At 55.9% G+C, this 18848-nt stretch overlaps 2 protein-coding genes across 3 annotated transcripts in view; one reads left to right on the top strand and one right to left on the bottom strand.

Moving 5' to 3' along the window:
* Positions 1-1043: 1043 nt before the first annotated feature.
* CIMIP3 (ciliary microtubule inner protein 3) lies at positions 1044-16969 on the bottom strand. Of its 2 annotated transcripts, none has more exons than XM_045193141.2 (2): positions 16775-16969; positions 1044-1512 (listed from the first exon to the last, which is right to left on the bottom strand). In XM_045193141.2, the coding sequence occupies exons 1-2, from the start codon at positions 16967-16969 to the stop codon at positions 1192-1194; spliced, it is 516 nt and encodes a 171-aa protein (XP_045049076.1). In that variant the 3' UTR covers positions 1044-1191. The 2 variants fall into 2 exon arrangements, 1 of the variants encoding a protein (XP_045049076.1); XR_006655091.1 differs by lacking the exon at positions 1044-1512 and adding an exon at positions 14662-14868 and having other exon boundaries at positions 16775-16860.
* Positions 16968-18848, top strand: part of C11H6orf132 (chromosome 11 C6orf132 homolog) — a 30765-nt gene continuing 28884 nt past the window's right edge. Inside the window, exon 1 of the mRNA XM_024557841.3 lies at positions 16968-17112. Within this exon, the coding sequence (XP_024413609.3) occupies positions 16968-17112 (145 nt within the window). The remainder of the gene's footprint in view (positions 17113-18848) is intronic.

Below are 18848 nucleotides of genomic sequence, written 5' to 3'. Positions count from 1 at the left end.
CAGCCTGGATCCCCAGACACCTGAGGAAAACCTCTAACTTGAAAGAGAGCCCATGACAAGCAAAACCCCTGGATTCCAGGCTGGTCGTGCAATCTTCAGGAGGGCCGCGGGTCTTCCTTACGAGCTTCTTCTCGGACAAAGGTGCCGGGGAAGCCTGGCCACTGCACAGGCTCCCTGCCAGAGGCCCCAGACCCCCTGCCCTGCTGTCCCATGTCAGCCCCAACCTCATGTGCCCTGGAAGTACGCTCCATGGCAGACGTAGGATGGGCCGTGACCCTGAGAAATGAAACAGACCCACTCAGTGCTGGTGGATACCTCACTGACTCTCTGGAAAAGGAAACAATTTGTAGGTGTTTGGTGATTTCCATGGCGTAACTACTCCCACAGCCAATTTCAAGCTACCAACGTGAAGCCGCACAGGTGAAGCCGCAGGCTGTGGGATGGGAGGAGAGGCCCACCGTCGGCGCTCGTGGGCCGGTCAGAGCTCGCCTAGATCCCACAGTTCACTAGTTGGCGGTGACCAGGGACTCACTCAGGCCACTGCTATAGGTCAAGTACCCTCTGCCTTCATCCCCTTTTCTCTAGAACCACAGCCATGAGCCTAAGTAACCTTGGAGGCAGTTCTTCTGGACCAGAGGAAACACTTGAGATGGGAAACCCATCCCCCATCCATAACGGCAAGTCAAATGGGGCGGTTTTATACGCACCTCGGCCTGGAGAGGAGGCCCCTCGAGACGGGGCTCACTCCTTACGTCACTTCCCCACTCTCCAGGGGCCGCTCCAGCGTGGGATGAGAAGGCCTCCTAAAGAGCTGGGGCTGTGGTCAGCTGGCGGGTCTGCCCAGCCTGGACCATGGAGGGGGTGTGACCAGCAGAGGCTCTGAAGGGGAGTAGGGGTTCCTCTTGGGGTGAAGGGACTAATAATCAAGTCCTTCCAAGTTTTCAGGCCCCTCTGGATGTAATCTTGCTGTAAAACACCCCTATGGCCTCAGTTTACCCATTCACAGTCACCTGTTCAGACGCCAGGGAAAGGAAGAGCAAACTTTAATTGCTGTCGAGGAGAGAGAACTCCCTTAACCAGTGCTGAGAGTGGGCATGTCCCAGCTGCCCTAGCCCAGGCACAGCCCACTGCCCCGGGACCAGGGGTCCTGGGGGTCCAGGGAGCAGGCAGGGGCTTCTGGCTGGCACAGGACTAGGAACGCCACAAAGCCACGTTAGCAGGAGGCACGTCGAAGCGCTTGCGGTTATGGTCAGTGTCCCGGTGGTACAGGTAGCCACAGGAAGGCTTCTGCAAGGTATAGAAGGGGCTCAGGGAGTTGGAGTACTGGGAGGTGTAGAAGTTGAACCTAAGCTTGTCCAAGTTCTGGCCCCTGGGGTCCACCACCACCGGCACATAAGCTGCCGCCAGAGTCTGCTCGCGGTCCTGCTTCCACGACCGGGACAGGGGAGCCTTCATCTTTTTGCCTGATGGTGTCTTTGGCCCATAGCTGGGTGCTGAGGGTTTCTGTGCATCCTGGGAGGAAGAAAGAAGGGGAGAGCTGGGGCATCGGGCCCTGGTACTTCACCTGCTGCGGCCAGGAGCAGGAGGTGGGGGTAAGGGGCCACTGATCAGAACCGACAGAGCCACCCAGGACCACAGCTCTGCTGGCTGTGGAGCCAGACTCCTCCGGGCAGAACCTTTGAGGCTCGCCCACCTGACCCTGCAGTGCAGACCTCCCCCTGCTTCTGAGAGGCCTCGGCGCAATCAGAGGCTAGGAGTCTGGGGCTGCCCTCAAACACCCCTACCGTTCCTCCCACGTCCGGCCCTCTGTCAGTGCCTCACTGCTCCCTGCTCTCTGCCACCACTCCAGTCAAGCACCCCTCTTCTCTCCTGCAGGGTCACCCCAGCTTTCTACCCATCTTCCTGCCTCCCAATTGCCTTTCTTTTCAGCCTGTGCCTCACACTCACACTCTCATCTTTCTTCATCAATGGCCACATCGTGGGGCCATCCTCCTCCTTGTCTCTCTCAGTCTCTACTACCTAGAGGAGAAAGCCCCTGCCCCCAGCCTGGAAGGCAAGACGTTTCGGGATGGGGCTCCCCACACCCTAAGTCCCAGCCTTACCATCTGCTGGGTCAACACCTGTCATCCCTGGCCACTTGTCCTCCCGGGCCTCCAGGCCTCTGCTCAGGCGGCCTCCCCAGCCAGGCGCGCCCTCCCTCCCTGTCACCAGGGAAATTCCGTCTTTCCCTCTCACCCTTATCCTTGACATAACAGCCTCCAAAACCCCCTTCCTACATTTACTCAGGAGCGGAGTGTTTACGAGCACACGATAAACGTCGGTTCCGTGAACTGAGTTCTGTAAGGGGCGCTGCCCCCTAACCAGCCAGCTCGTTCTATCTTAGAACGCCCCTCATTATTAAGCGCCTGCTGCAACAATGCTTCTCTCCGTGGCCACCGCAGCTGGCCTGGCCGGGTCGTCAGATGGGGAGGTGGGCCCTCTAGGAGACCCCGTGGCCACATTTGTCACATTGTCCTGCATGCTTCCTTTCTCTGTCGTCACCTTCTTTGACTGTCCTGTGCCCTTTGAAGCCCACACTCTCCCCCAGCCACTGGGGGTGCATCTCACTAGGGGCCTTCGGAGCCACGGCGCGGGGCAGGATGAGGTGCCTGGGTGCCAGGCTGTGTCTGGCCTGCTTCCCCAGCTACAGCCGTCAGGGGGACCCATTTCCCGTCTGTGAGGATGGGACACAGCCCCCAGGGGACTGGGAGGGAGCACCTAGTTGCAGAATTACTGCATGCTGAGACCCCGCCATTTGACAAAGGAAATCCCTGGCACTCCACTCACAATGTCCGCTCCTTTGTGCTTAATTTACAAATGATTTGCACAACTCAACATGCCCAGGCTTTCCTCAAGGCAGTCTTTACTCCTATATATTCCTGCTCATATGTTGTATGTGCCTCAGCCTTGTGTTTCCAAGTTCTTCTTATCCATCCAAGCCTCTGGCGCTGCGGCCCCTGCCCCCCACTCGCCCTCCTCTGTGCTTTAGGTACTCCTCCTGGGATGTGGCCTTTGCCGGGCTGGGACTAGGGTGAGGCAAGTGCACCATCTTTAAGGAGGTGCTCACTCTCAGAGTCCCTCAAGGGCTCAGCGAGTGCTTCCGCACATCTGGCACCCGGGGGCTGTGCTTGCCTCATTCTATTCCCAAGTCGGGCCCTCGGGCTCCTGCCAGTGTCCCACAAGCCTGCAAACCACTCCCGGTGGTCGGGACCCCATCCAGTCACCTCTGGGTCCCTGGAGCGTAGCCCAGTGCTGGCACACAGCCAAGCTGGAGAGGGGCAGGAACAGTGTTCAGCAGCCTTCCAGACTCTTCCAGGCTCAGCCCTGGGATTGGGGATTACGAGCAGAGGGGCGAGCCCCAGAAATGAGCTATGACGATGGTCATCCACACCAAAGGTTCTGAGTGCAGTACTAACGTAAGTGGGTTATCTCTTCCAATCCTCACACTGACCCTTTCAGGAAGGTACTGTTATCAATCCCATTTATAGTTGAGAAAATGAAGGAAGGACGTTAGTTACCTGTTCAGGGTCACGTGGCTGGTAAAAAGCTAGGCTGGCACTTGAACCCAGGCCTGGCTGACCCCCAGGTCCACACCCTATACTCCGTGATGCATCCCGTGCCCACTGCACTGAGGGGACAGGGCATGCCAAGTCATTTCTGCCCTTGTTCCATCCACTCGCTGAGCTGCTGCCAGGTGTGCTGGGTGGCAGGTGAGCTGCCGAGGCGGCCCTCCACGATCCACAACCCCCAGGCTCGCTAAGCAGGCCAGGCAGCCAGATCGCCCAGTTTGGCTAGAACACAGGGGTTCTGAATGCTGGATTTGGGGTCTGGGTTCTTGGGCCCAGCACAGACAGGACAATGCACTGAGAAGGGCAAGGCTTACACTGTGAATCACCAGCTCTTAGCAGAGGTGAGGCTGTGACACTCGTTGCTCCATTCATTCATTCATTCAAACCTATCCCTCATGTGCCAGGCTCTGGGTGTGCGAGCAGCAAAGATACCACAAACAGGAACACAGATACACATAGGAAGCCCTGTAGACAAGGTGTCTCACCCTCAGCATCGTTGACATTTGGGGCTGGATAATTCTTTTATTTTTACATATTTTTATCCTTACCTGAGGACATTTTTTTTTCCATTGCTTTTAGAGGAAGAGGAGAGGAGAGAGGAGGGGTGAGAGAGAAACATTGATGAAAGAGAGAAACATCAATTGGTTGCCTCTTATTCACACACAGACGAGGGGTCAAACCCACAACCCTCCGGTTATGGGACAACACTCCAACCAACTGAGCCACACCGGCCAGGGCTGGGCTGGATGATTCTTTGTGGTGGGGGCTGTCCGAGCCTTGCAGGATGGTTAGCAGCATCCCTCCTACCCTCCTCGCAGTAGTGCCAGATAATACATGTCCCTCATCCTCGTTAATGCCACCTGAGGGCAGTGGAATCACTGCTAGAGTCCCTGACAATCTCTTTGTCCACAGCATTGAGGGTGGCAGCCGGGCCCAATAGAATCTTCTTCCCTTTCCCGGGCTGCACAAGTGGCTCGGGTTTCTTCCTGTGAAGCATGACTTTGGGGATGTGGGGTTCTTGCCCTCCAGACACGGCGGAAGAGCTCAGCCTGTGGCTATGGAGACGAGGGAACTGTAGAAGCCCCAACCCCCGCCTGCACCTGATCCCCAGCCCACCCTTCAGTCTTGGCCCCTGAACCCTGCACCTCGGGCTTGGGAGGCTGGTATCAGGAGTAACAGAGGCAGACGCTTTCAGAATGGTTGGGGGTCTTACCAGAGACCCCACAGAAGGAAGGGCAACGCTCTTTACTAACAGAGTTGAGCATCTATCGAGAGCCAGGCACTAACCCCTCAGCTCTGCAAAAGCTCCTGAGAGCCATTTGAGATGTCACTCCCAGTGCTCAAATGCTGAAACTAAGGCTTGGGGCTGCTTGAGTTCCCGCAGGTCGTGAGGAGGTGGTGTGTGAGAACCTTGCAGAAGTCCCGCCACTAGTGACCAGTAGCACAGGAACCAGGAAGTGAACGCTCTCCTCCCTCTCTGCCCCGGCTCTGGCCCTGGCTTGGGCCCACTGCCCTGGGTCTACCAGTCAGCTAGGTCCCAGCTGCTGCTGCTGCTGCTGCGACACCCAGGACCCTGGTGGGAGGACACAGGGCCCCACGCACATCCAGGAACGCGGCCCTCACAGACACTGGGACAGAGGGACAGTCTCCAGAATGAGTAAGAAGGAGGCGAACAGAAGGAAGAAAGAAAGGAGGAAGACACTGGGCAAGGAAAACAAGGAAGAGGAGAGGGAAGCCCAGGGAACCTCAGGCTGGCCCTGCCCCTTCCCGGGGCCTAGCGAGGCTCCCAGTGACTAACGGCAGAGGGGCGGAGAACACCCCGTCCCCTCCCAGGGCCCAGCACAGGCAGCTTTGGAGGGAGGGTGCGGCTGGACTGCATACTTTCTGCGTTAACATCTGGTTTCATTTAACCATCTCCTCCCCAGTCAGGTCCTCCCTGTCAAGTGCTCGTGTGTGAGTGCGGGTGTGTGTGGGTGTGTGTGGGACTTCAGAAAAGTGGTTCACAACTGGCACTGATTTTCCCCAGGGGCCATTTGGCAATCCCGGAGACATGTTTTGTTGTCACAACTCGGGGCTGCTGCTGGCACCTAGTGGGTGGCGGCCAGGGACACTGCTAAACGTACCACGGTGCACAGACAGCCAGCCCCACTTGGAGGCCAGCGAATGAGGGAGATAGTGCCTAGACTGAGAAACCAACGCTGGGTTAGAGCTTTGAGGAAGACGCCGTCTCCCCTCCCTGTTTCCTGCATCTCTGGCTTAAGCCTCCCGTTCCACAGGGAACAATGACATTTAAAGGGCAAGCGGAAGGTCCCGACAGCCCCTTCCCTTCCTATTTGCAGTTAGGGTTTGAGCTGGAGTCAAAAGAAGGAACCCGAGTAGAACTCTCCCTCCCTGCCCCGTGCCCCCCGCAGGCAGAGCCTTTCAGACAAACACACACGTGTCTGTCCCGTATACCAGGGCTTAGAATGAGGAAGAGGGTGACTCAGGAGTGGCGCTTTCTAGGTAGGGCCAGAAGACTTCATACGTCACATACTACAAGCCTGGGAAGACACTCTGTCCTCTCAAATACTCCGGGCCCCCTGGCATGTCACCAGCCTGGCCCGTGCCTGCCATTCCACCATCAGCACCTCACTCTGGGAGAAGGCCTCCTCCCTGTTGAAATGCAAATTGCATTGGGTGAGGCCTCTGGTTAAGTGCCAGGGGCCCCTGGTTCTGTGGCATGGGCCTGGGCCTGGGCGGGTGAAGGCCTGAGCTCAGGGCCTGGCTCTGCCCTTACAGGTCAGGCAACTTTGGCCAAGTGGCTGAGCCTCTTTGAGCTTCGGTTGCTTCCCCTGCAGAATGGGGATAGTGAGGCTGTCATCTACCTCATCGGCTCGCTGTGGGGCGCGATGCCAGTGGGAACAGTGCGAGCACAAAGTAGACGGTAATTATCATCAGCCTGGTTTTGAGCACACTCTCCTGAACCTCCATGAGGGTACGTTCGCCTGCGCTGGGGACAGAAGGTCACGGAAGGGCTTAGATGGGGAGTGGCAGATGGGGCCTCAGCTGCCTCATGAGGCTGTGTGGCATGGGGGCCTGGAGTTCAAATTCCAGCTCCACCACCCACTAGGTAGCTGATGTTTTGATATTTACAATACTCCGCGCCTCAGTTCTCCCACCTGGGAAGTAGGAATAACTAAAGAATCTATTAATGAGATATTTCATGTAAAGCACCCAGACCTCTCACACACTCCAAACTTTAGCCATAGGCCCTGGCTGGTGTGGCTCAGTGGACTGAGCACGGACCTGCGAACCAAAGGGTCATCGATTCCTAATAAAGACACATGCTTGGGTTGCAGGCCAGGTCCCCAGTAGGGAGCGTGTGAGAGGCGACCACACACTGATGTTTCTCTCCCTCTGTTTCTCCCTCCCTTCCCCTCTCTCTAAAAATAAATAAATAAAATCTTTTTAAAAATAAAACAAACTTTAGCTATGCAAAAGGGTAATGCAAACTAAGCGTCCAGGAAGTGTTTTGGGGAAGTAAAGGGGCAGAAGAACCAGAGGAGTTGAATGGTGGCCCACTTCCTGCCCCCCACCAGGCCCTACAGCCAGAGAACAAGAGTTGGGCAGTGGTACTGGCCCCCAAGCCTTTTGTAAGCAACCCCCTGCTCCTAGATACGCAGGTGGGCCAGACTGGGGCCTTCCTACTCCTTCCTGCCAATCAAACTGCGTGTGACCTTGGGCTGCCCCGATCTAGCCCTGTGATGTCATCCCACCTGGCTCATCCTCGAACAGGGCCTTTCTTGGTGGTGAGATGGACCTTCTGGTGGTCAAGGGCTCCAGGACTCCCAGGGTCTCTTGGGAGGCTCCAGGAGTGCCAAGGTGGGGGGAATTTTTGTGGGCAGTGACATCGTGATGCCTCTCTGACAACACAATTCCTCTGTCTCCCCAAGGAGACACGGGGGTAGGGCTGGGAGCTAAAGTTTCAAGGCCTGGAAGGGTCTTTCTTTTAACCTGGACACTGACCCACTTGCAATTTCATCTTCCCACAACCTCCCAGGATCCATGAACGGTGGGTAGTGGGGTAAGTAAAGAGAGGAGAAAATCATCCCAGTTACCTAGATACCTCCAGAAGTCCTGATTCCCCCCAGGCTCCCAGCACATCCTAAGAGACCACCAGCAGGGAGGAAATGTACCCAGCCACCTCACCATTCTCTCTCTCTCTCTCTGCCTGTCAAATTACAGAGATGATGGGTGGGTGGGTGGGTGGAGACATGGGAGTGGGAGAGTGCATGGGCACAGTGTGGGCAGATGGGTAGATGGCAGATAGGTGGTCCCTCCTGATTTGAGCCCTGCTCACCTTTTTAGCCTCATCTCTCGCTATCTTTTCTCCATGCAGTAGCTAATCTCTTAAACATGTCCTGCTGTCTGCACCTTTGCTGTTCCCTCTCCTGGACCACCTCAAAAAGGGGGTTAGGAGATGCAGGGATGGAAGGTTAGACGGGTAGACAGGTGGCTGGGTGGGTTGGCCATGGGTGAGGAGGTAGACAGATGGTCAGTGAATGGATAGAGGATGGGATTGCAGGCCCAGGAGTCAGACTCTCTGAGCTAGATCCTGGATCTAATATTTTCCTAGTTGTGTAAGTAATTGACCTCTTGGTACTTCTGTTTGTTCATGTGTGAAATGAGTGGACTGCAGGTCCCTCTCTAATAGAGCTGGACAAGCACTTAGGACAGTACTGGCACAGAGTAAGCGCACAATAAATATAAGCGGTTATCATGTGTGGGTGGGTAATTGGATTGATGGGGGATGCTGAACAGGCTCTCCTGTCCCCATCTTTGAAAACCAGACCCCTCTTCCTCCCTAGGGTACCACCTTCCAACACCAGACTTGGTGGGCACTTCCTGGGAATGTGTCAGGAATCCCACCAGTAAAGAGACCTGGGCTGCTTCTTGAGATTGAGTGAGGGGTCGGGGCTGGGGGAAGGACTAGGGTAGGGGGGTGGAAACAGAGCAAGCTGGTGACTTCCTGCCCTCTGCCACACTGGCTTGGGCTGGGCCCAGCACTGGTTTCCTTTCTGGCACTGTGTCAGCCCTGACTATTGGTTATGGGGTGGACTTTGGGGCCCACAGGCAGGTTGGAAGTTGGGGTGTTGATGACTGTGCTCAGATCTCACACCCTGATGGTAATGACCCCTAATTTCTGAGGAGGCTGGGAGGGGCCAGGAGGGGAGGCTGGCAGGGAGGAGGGAGGAGGAGGAGCAGCAAGCAGGCTTGTCCTGCTGGATCCTCTGATATGGGATGTCCAAGGCTCTGGACAATAATATCTTGCTTGGAAGAGGGAGGGGAGGTGGGAGCAGTGACCAGCATCTCTGGCGTTGGGGGAAGTGGCTTGGGTCCCAGCCCAGGGCCTGGAGGAGCTGTCAGAAAGGAGCCCGGGAGGTTGGGGCGGGGGCGTCCGGGGGAACAGGGCACACGTTACACTCTGTCTCAGCCCAAGAGGGGCTGACGCGCTGGGCCAGGTGAGAGTCCTGGGTGACCTGAGGTGAGTCCCATCCCATTTCTGGGCCTCAGTTTCCTGTACACTGAGGATGTCGGGTCCCTCCATCGTGGACATTTGACGGAGGGGGAATTGAATCACTTCTTGAGGACGTCAGTCAGGCAGGGGCCCCACCTCCCAACTGACCAGGGGACTGGGCCCTGCCAGGAGGGTCCCCATCCCTGGCTGTGTCACCCTTGCTGTGGGAACCACAACAAGAGGCAGTGGCTTGGGAGACCCCCTTCAGGGCGACCTGGCTAGTCAAGCCTTATCTGTCTCATTTCATTCGTAAACCACTGAAAGCTAAAGTCAAGGCCTCTGGACCCACTCGCCTGGATTCAAATCCCAGCTCTCCTCTTCTGTGTGGCCGTCACCAATCATTCACCTCTCAGTGCCTCAATTCCTAACCTGCCAAATGAGGCTGATGAAGAAGCTAGCTGGAATGCTTGCTGCGAGGGCTGCGGGAGTTCAGAGCAGGGCTAGCCGCGAGGTAGCTGCTAAGCGTTACGGCGTTATTATTTCTAAACTTCCAAAGGCATTGATTCGGTCCTGCCTCCTGGAAGCCCCCTTTCTCTGACTTCTCTGCCACAGCCCTGGCATGACTCAATTTTATTTATCATCAAAGTTCCTGGAAGGAAAGAAGGGTGACCTGCACCCACAGGGCCCAGTGGGTGTCTGGGAAGGGTGAGGAGAGCTAGAGAGACTCAGGGCTGGCTGGGATCACAGGACAATCCACTGACCACCCCTGGACACCTGGCCACACACACAGCCTCCGCCTCTCCTGCCCTTTCTGCCGTTGGGCTGCAGGCAGGTGGTTTTAACTGACCTGCTTCCGCCTTGCTCTAAGCAGGCCTGGTTGCTTGAACACTCTCTCCACCCCACCTTACCTGCTGTGTGATTTGGACAAATTACTTAACCTCTCTGATCCTTACTTATTTTTTCCTTTGTTGAACCTCAAGTCCAGGAGGCTGTTATTCATACATCTCGATTCATGGGTACACGAGAGCCTCCTCTCTCATTGTATTAATTTCTCCCCTTTATCTGCAGTCTCCAAGCACGTTCCCCTCCCACCCCGGCCAGAGGCAACCAATCTCACGTGCTTAATGAGTATCTTCTTGTTCATGTGTGTTCTTGCAAAACATACATACTGTTGTTTTGTATGCGGCTCTTTTTTATTTACATAAGTGGCACTGTGTGTTTCAGATCCCATTCTGATTGCTCCCTACGGTGGTCAGACTCACCTGTGTTGCTGCATAAGCATCGAGGTCCTGCTTCCAACCCCTGTGGAGTCCACCGCATGCATTTACCACCCTGAACGCCCCTGCTCCTCCAGGCGTGGACCCCCCGGTGCCTCCAACTCCTCACCCCCCCCAAACAGCACAGCAGTGACATCACATCCACGTCCCACTGTGAACCTGGGTGAAGGCATATTCCCAAGGACAGAGCTGATCGGCTGTAGAGCATGAGTAAATGCCATTTGCAGTCTCCTTTTCTCCACCCACAAAGCGGGTGCACTGCCCACTCCCTGGAGGGGCTGACTTGACAGCCGTGCTTCATGCTTGTAGCCACTCGGCCCCATGCCTGACACGGAAAGATGCTCAGAGAGTGGCAGACATGGCTGCTTTTCTTCCCAGGTCTCAAGGACAGAGAGAGAAATAAGCGGATAGGACTTGTGGCACAGAACTGCCCCCAGGGCTCAGAGTCCCATTCAAGCGCTGGTCTCCAACACACGAGAGAAGTGTGCGGGGCGCTGCCGATCCCTGGATGGGAAGGGCCGATCTTGAGTTTGAAAGCTCCCGCAGCCCTGGTGCAGGGCCTGGACACAGGAGATGGCTGTGCCCAGGAAATGCTGCTGCATCGTTCCATTTCTCGCCTCTTTCCTCAGAACCAGAAGCAGGCTGCTCACACAGGAAGTGCCAGGCATTTGCCGTGCTGTTGCTCTGCCAGCCACCTAGGTCTTTAGCCAGATGTGGAAGCACGCCTGGTGTCGGACCCCACCACCCCCTGGGCAGGTGGAGAGAACGAGGCTCAGGAAGGCTCATGGTCTCACAGCCGGTGAGTGGCGGAAACGGCACGAAAACCCCCATCTCTGGGTCCCTCCTCCAGTGCTATTTAAAAACAAGAAAGTGCGCTCCACGTTCAGCTATGTTCTTTATTATTTGTAGAGTTTAAGTTAAAGCAAGTGCTCTCCCAACAGGGCAGATCACTAAAAAGTAAAAATCCCCCCACGGCGTCCTGGAGTTCCAGCAGAACTGTTCCCACCGTCTGTCTCCTACTCCTGCCCATTCACAGATGCACTTTAAATGTTCATAGTTGCAATCTGCACAGAATTTTGGTGTTTGTACATAACGTTCCTTTTTTAAAAACACACATGCATCATTTCAGATTGCAGAATGTGTCTGATAATGGGACGTTTTTGCCCGGCCGTCAAGGCGACCTTGTAGGCACCTGTCCCGGCCTGTCTCCCAGCCCCGGTTGAATTATCCTTCTTGAGGCTCTTTGTTGAGTTGGCTCTGCTCCTTTGCAGCCTCTCATGGCCTCTGTTCTGTCTTCGCATTCTCTGTTTAGCACCTCTGTGCCCAAAGTCAGGGAAGCCAAGGGGGACCAGAACACTCAGGTGCTGAGTTCCTACTGTGAAGTGCTGGGTACTTTAACCCACGATCTCGCTGAAACTCATCACAACCTTCCATTCATAGCCCCTGTTTTGCAGATGAACAAACTGAGGCTCAGAGAGGTGGTACCTCAGTCCAGGTCACACCCTTGCTAAGTGGCCTAGTCAGAACTGAAACCTACTCCCCAGCAAGAACCTCTCCCGCTACGTCATGGTCCCATCGATAGAATCCATGGTTACAAGGGGAAATGAGTCTCTCTCCAGCACCCCTGAACACCCTCCCACCCCAGGCTGGACGTCAGATGCCCACGCTCTCTCCTGGGTATCAGGTAATGACTTCCCCGAGCTCCCTGTCAGGGTGTAGGAGTCCACACTAGCCAGACTTCCTCAGCTCAGAGGAATGCCAGCCAAGGCAGGGGGATTGGAGCCCACCCTCCCGCAGGCCAAGGGAGCAGTCTCAGGAGCTGGTCTGGCATCAGGTGTCTGCGGCCTAGAACAGGAAGCTGGACAAGACGACCTGCAGCTCAGTATCACTTGGGAGTTGGGATGACTTTTGCCCGAGGAGAGCTAGCTGCAGAGACCTGGGGTGATTGATGATGAAGGATGATGAAGGTGACTCTCAGGACTTCTCAGCTGGCCCTTCTCTGACTCAGGGTGCGTGCGCTCTCCCAGCCAGGAGCACTTGGCTTTGTTGGAGAAAAGACCACAAACTTGACAGAGGCCTGAGTTTCTGGGGAGATGGCCACTCCCTGGGCCCCAATCCCCCCCCACATTCCAGAACTGGCCAGTAACGTGGGCTCTTGGAGGTTACTAAGTAATTGCCGAGCAGAGGTTTAATTACAGGAATGGGCTTTGGGCTGTTTCGAGGGGAGCCTGCTATTTGGCTGTTTCTTTCCTGGGGGGCAGGTGTCAGCTGTTGTCATTAGATGGAGTGAGGGACAAGCAGCGCAAGGTGCTGAGCTGGACAAAGGAGTAGGCCCCAGCCCTGCCCCAGGGAGCTTGGCCTCAAAAGCTGCCAGGCTGAAAGGGTGAAACTTCAGCTGGGAGTGTGTGGGGGGCACTGCTCATCTCTGAACCCAGGCTGTCCAGAGACTCCCCCTGAGCCCCCAGCAACATGGGAGTGAAACTGGGGTGAAATGGGTGTGCAAGGGTGAAATGGGTGTGCAAGCGAAGGCAGGGCCCTGACTCCGGACTGCAGGCTGGAGCCCTTCTGGTGTTCCTATGGCGCCCTGGTTTCCCCTTTCCTCCCGTCCCAAAAAGCAAGCGGACCACACGGGTGGGGAAATGAAAAGACCCTCAAGGAGTGCCCCTGTCCTGGGCACGCCTCACCCATTGCCTCACTTAGTCTTCATAGCACCCTAGGAGGGGCCCTCGCCACGGTCGAGGAACCTGGCTCGGAGGTGTGTTTTTACTTCTCCTCCTACATGCAAGCTGTTTACCTTCCTCTCTCCCTAAGAAATGTCCCACAGACTAACAACTCTGCCCTTTCTATTTCTGCCACCGGCACACAAGTCCGTCCCCTTCTCCTCCTGCTTATGTCAATTAACCACCTGATTGCCCAATTAACTAATGAATTAAGCCTCTTCCCTTAGCCCCTCAGCCTACACTTGCTCCTTCCCATCCATCCTTCACCCAGATCTCAGATGAACACCCTTCAAACACAGCTGTTACCAGTCACCCTTGCCTGCTCCTGGCAGCCAGAGCCTCTCAGACCTTAACACGCTCCTGAATCACGTGGGGATCTTGTTAAAACAAAGATCCTCTGCTGGCTACCTTAACACATCAGCTCACTGAAACGCATAATGACCTTAAATTAATAGCCTGTTTCACAGGTGAACAAACCGAGGCCCAGAGAGGTTGCCCAATGTCTGGGATGGGGCCAGAGTGTCTCCATGTCCAGCAAGATCCCCGGTGACGCAAACGCTTCTGGTTTATGGACCGCATTTCTAGACTAGACTCTTCTCCCTAGTTATTTTTCTTTAATTTTTTAAAATCCTCACCCAAGGATCTGTTTAATGATTTTAGAGAGAGAGGAAGGAGCGGGGAGAGAGAGAGTTGCCTCCCATATGCGCCCCAAATGAGGATCAAACCTACGACCTTTTGGTGTAGGGGGCGATGCTCCAACCGACTGAGCCACCCGCCAGGGAGCTTTAATTCTTAAATAGGAAACATAGGTAACGGTTGGAAACTTAAAAGTATGAAAAAGCACTCGGTGAAAATTCTCCCTCCCAGGTCTATCCCCTCATTTGCCCAGTCTCCCCCACTCCCCGCCCCCCCCCAGTAAACACTTACTCATTTCTTATGGATCTTCCAAAGTATCTCTACACCAATAAAAACAAATAAGATCATTCTTATCCTGCCCCGAGTGGTAGCATCTACACACCGTTTCGGTCAACAGTTTATCAGTTTATCTTGAAGATAACTGGACACAGTCGGCTGACTCATTCATTTTTACAGTTGCATTGTTATTCCAATGTGTGGATATGCCATAATTTACTTAATCAGTCACTTCCAGGTGTTCAATTTGAGTTGTTTATGATCTTTCCAGCTGACCTTTTTAACCCTCCTCCCGCCCCCACCAACCTTGCTGGGACCTCCCTCCTACTCCCCACTTCCCAGCCCCACTGTCCCGAGCCCTTGCAGAGTCCTTCACACCTGCCACACGCCCTCCCCAGGTCCCGCAGCCCAGGCTGGTTGCCACTCCTCCGAATCTCTAACCCACTGTTAGTTTCCTCCTCCTCATTTACCTCCCCACTCTTAATCTCTCCAAATAGACTAAAGCAACTTGAACTCAGGAACCATGCCTTTGATTTCTCTGCATCCTTCGGGGCCCAGAGCTGGGCACACAGCAGTTCTCGAGAGTGTTAGTTATATAGCGGAAGTTGCCTACGAATGGAGCCACTCAGTGAGGGCTGCGCGGGCTGGTTCTGGGAGTCCCAACCCAGGAGCTGCCCAAGGTGGGAGAGACCTCATACCTCAGAGGTCTCTGAGAAAGAAACCCTTATCTTGTGCCTGTGTCTAGAGCACACCGGTGGGCTGCGAGGATGTCCAGGGCGTGATGGGGCAGCTGGGGTTCTCTTGTGCCCTTCCTGGGCAGGCAGTGGGAGGAACCACTATGTGGAGACAGGAGCCTGGAGGGATGGATGGCATGGGTATGGGTGCATGCCCTAGGATGTGAGCTCCCTCCCTTCTCTATTAACATCCTTGTCATCCTTCATGGGCCAGCTCAAGTCTCAGTTCTTCCAAGAAGCCTTCCTGGATTTCTCCAGCCCACACTGACCTCCTCTTCTCTGAATTCCCACTGTATTGATGACAGTGGTCACTATTCTGTATTTGGTCATCGTGGCCTGCCACCTTGAATCATGTAAAACCTCATCTACCCGATGAGGCCCAACATCCTCCATGGTAGAAATAAGACTTCTCTAATTCTCTGAGACCCCCATGTACCCCAGGCCCTGGGCACAGCACTGGGCAGTGGGAGGGCCTCCACAGGTGCTTCCTGAGTGACCTGAGTGGGAGTGGGTTCCATGAGCGCCACGGTGGTGGGTGGGGCGGGGCAGGGTTGACCACAGGCGTATCTCCAACCAAAAACATCTTGGGAACACCTCACAGCCACCGTCTCCGAAGGTCCGACTCATTCTGTCCATTAACACTGGACGAGGTCAAGGGGACTGTTCAAAAAGGTCACCGCCATGAAAAATAAACCCATGAGGCTGTGCTACATTAAGAGATTAAAGGGGCATGACAAGCAATGCGATGTGTGGGTCCTGATTAGACTGTGGATTAAAAAATGAAAACGTTTTGGGAGGCGATAGTAGTGTGTCAGTGGGAAATGCGTGTGGGACTGTGTCGCGGTCACTTAGGAGGAGGTCCTTATTCTTAGGCAGTGGGAACTGAAGTGTTGGTTGGGGTGGGGACGTGTGCTATGGTACCCACAACTTCGAACCTTCAGCAGAATGAAAAAAAAGTGCGTGTGGAGAGAGAGAGAGGTGCCCATGTGGCAGCCCGTTCACAATTGGTAAACCCAGGAGGAAGGAGTACAGGTGGGCATTTTACCGGACTTTCTATTTTGTCAAAATGAAAAGCTGAGGAGGAAATGCCTTTGGCACAAAGAGATACAGTTCCAACCGCCTGGGAGGAAGAGAAGGGGAACCTCGGGGAGGAAGAGAAGGGGAACGGCAGCCCGTTCAGGGCGGTGCACGGACTATCTAAGACTGGTCACCTGCCCTCAGCCTCCCCCCCCCCAGCTGCCCAGAAAGCATCAAAACCTAACCCCGTGACTGACTCTCCCCCCTCAGCATCTTTCACACCGTCCTGGGGGTCCTCATCTGACCCTCCGCAGTGGACAGACACCCCCTGCCTTAGCCAGGATGGTACCCATGCACCTCGAAGGTCCGCAGCTCATTTCCCTGAAGAGTGAACCCACCCCTAAGTGGGATGGACCCGTCTTGAGGTTTTAAAAATTATATTCACTTAACTTTACAGAAAAAATGATAAATTGGCCTACAAAGAAAATGCCAAGACTCAGTCATCCTACATTCTCTTTGGAGCTCTGTCAGGGGAGATATTTTGCACCTTTGTCATCGGATTGGGATGCTAATTTATTGCTCCCCCGGCCCTCCCCCGGGGGCCCACCTATTTCCCTCGGGGGCACTTCGTTAGAACCATTAAAGGCCAGTGGCCCACATTTTCGAGGAGGGCTTGTAGAACCCTTCTGGCTGCTTTAGCCAGCCGTGTCCCCGGTGCTGGGCACAGGGCCCTCACAAAGCGCCCCTACCGACCTGGTCCTGACCCTCCTTAGAAGCCAGGGGCTTGCGCGCTGCCCCCCTTCCCCAGGGAGAAGGGGGTGGAGGAGCAGCGCCAGGGGGAGACTGGGGAGGGGGCGGCCCCTCTTCCAGGCGGGGCGTGGGCCGGGCGAGGTCCCCAGCCCACCCGGCGGTGCCAACAATGGCCTGTTGTAGACGGAGGCGGGCAGGAATGCAGCCGGGGGAGTTGGGCGGCCGCGGGGCGGGGCCCGTCCCAGCCACAGCCTCTTACCTGTCCAGGTAGCTCGCATTTCCAGGCGAGCGGCCGCGCCCGCACCACCTGTCGCCCGTCGCGCGGGCGGGGAGGACTGCAGGGGGCATGGCCTGGTAGAGTGCGGTGGGGAGACGGTGCGGACTTCAGTGCGGGGCAGGGCAGGGCCACCGAGGGCCGGTCCTCCTCCGGCGCCCGCGCGGCCTGCGGCAGCATGAAAAAGAACCAGACGGTGCAGGGTACCTTCAGCAAATTCTTCGGCAAGAAGCACGCCAACCCCAACACCACCTCCCTCTACGCGACCAATCCCCCCTGGATTTTCACCCAAGAGGCCCCGGAGGAGGGGACCAGGGACTTCGGTAAGTGCGCCCGGGGAAGAGCGGTGGGGGCCCCCACCGCTCCGCGCTCCCCGGCTCCGGGCTGTCGGCCGGGCGCGGGGCGGAGGGAAAGGGACGCGTCCGAACCTGCGAACCGGCCATCTAGCAGCTGCCGGGAGGGGGAGGCGGCGCTGCGCGGTGTCTCTGGGAAACGGCCGTGGGGGACAGGGGTGCGCGAAGGAGGGGACCCTCCCCTGTGGGAAGGCGGAGACCTTTGCGGTCCGCGTCGGATCCTAGTCTCTCTTCCCAGGTGTTTATTTTCCCTCCTGGCTGGAAGTTAGGGTGGTGTTGCATGGAGGCTTCCTGGGGCTTGCGGTGGCCCCTCCTCCCCCTGCGATGCTGCCGAGTCAGAAGTGCCCCGCACAACTGAGGGGGCTAGGGGCTGTCCCTTCAACCCTCCCCCTGCTTTTTCTGTTCCCTCCAGGACCCCCCTTTTCCCAGGATCATAGGTAGGCAAAGAGAGGGGCTGCTACCTGGGCGCCCATACACTTGGCCCGGCACAGGGGAAGCCCGGGAAAGTCCAAAGGAGCCTCTGCTAGCAGAGTACCAGCCTGTGCAAGACACCGACTCACTTATCGGGGCCTGGGCTGTGTGTGTGCTCCATCTAGAAGCCAGGGATGGGACAGTGCAGGCCAGGACAGCCCCTGCTGACTGCGAACCTGCCGCCTGAGCTATCTCTCTGCAGGCATCTGAAAACACCATGCCCCCCCCCCCCCCCCAGCCCTGGCTTCTAGAGGGCTGTAGGTCACCTTCTCACTGCCTCTTGCTGCATTTCGCACCCTCTATAAGAGAAAGGAAACCAGGCGGGGAGGGGTTGCCTATGATCCAGGGCTCTCTGGACCCCAGGAGGGTCACTCATCGGTGCTTTAGCTCACCTTCAGCTTCATTGTCACCCCAGTACCTTCGCTGACATTTATGGCCACCGTGCGCAGAGCCACAGAGGATGTCATGGCCTCAGCCCCTGCTGTTGGATTCAGTTCAGCGCCCAGGCTGTCACCGTAGGGACACGAGCCACCGGGGCAGGAGTATGGCAAACAAGATATCGCCTCTCCCTGGCCCAAGGATCCCGAACCAGTGGGTGAACAGTTAACCATATGCCACTCTGCCCTTCCCAAGCCTTTGCTATAAAAGACTAAGAGCAGAAGGAGCAGAGAGGAGAGATGACCTCAGATTGCAACCAGCGTTTGAGCTGAGAGGGAAGGGCGGCGAGCATTTTGCAGAGCAAACAGCAGGAGCAAAGGCTAGGAGGGGCTAGGTGGTTTGGAGGTCGGTTTAGAAACATACAAATACATGTGTGTGGCCAAGTGTAACTCTCTGAGACCCGAACACCTCCCCTGGCCTGTGTAGCAAACCTTTATTGATCCCCGTAGGTGCAAGGTACCGTTCTAACGCCCTCGTGTTGTTGACTCATTGAGCCCTCATCCAGCCTACGATGTAGGAACTATTGTTCCTGTTTGGCAGACGAGGAGACCGAGCCACAGGGAGGGGGAGTAGCATGTCCAAGATCACACAGCTTCAAATGGCCAAGCCAAGATTTTCTTAAATGTACAATGTAATGCTTTCTAGTAGACTTACAGAGTTGTGCAACCTTGACCACAGTGCGCTTTTAGAACGTTTCCATTACCCCGACATTTCTCACAGCAGGCAGAGCCAATATTTGAACATAGGCAGGTGGGCTTCAGGGGCTGCACTCCTGGCCAGCTTGCTGAACTGACTTT

This window comes from Desmodus rotundus, chromosome 11 (assembly GCF_022682495.2).
Source record: "Desmodus rotundus isolate HL8 chromosome 11, HLdesRot8A.1, whole genome shotgun sequence".
Classification (NCBI taxonomy): Eukaryota; Metazoa; Chordata; class Mammalia; order Chiroptera; family Phyllostomidae; genus Desmodus; species Desmodus rotundus.
This window is presented reverse-complemented; position numbering and strand designations above follow the sequence as displayed.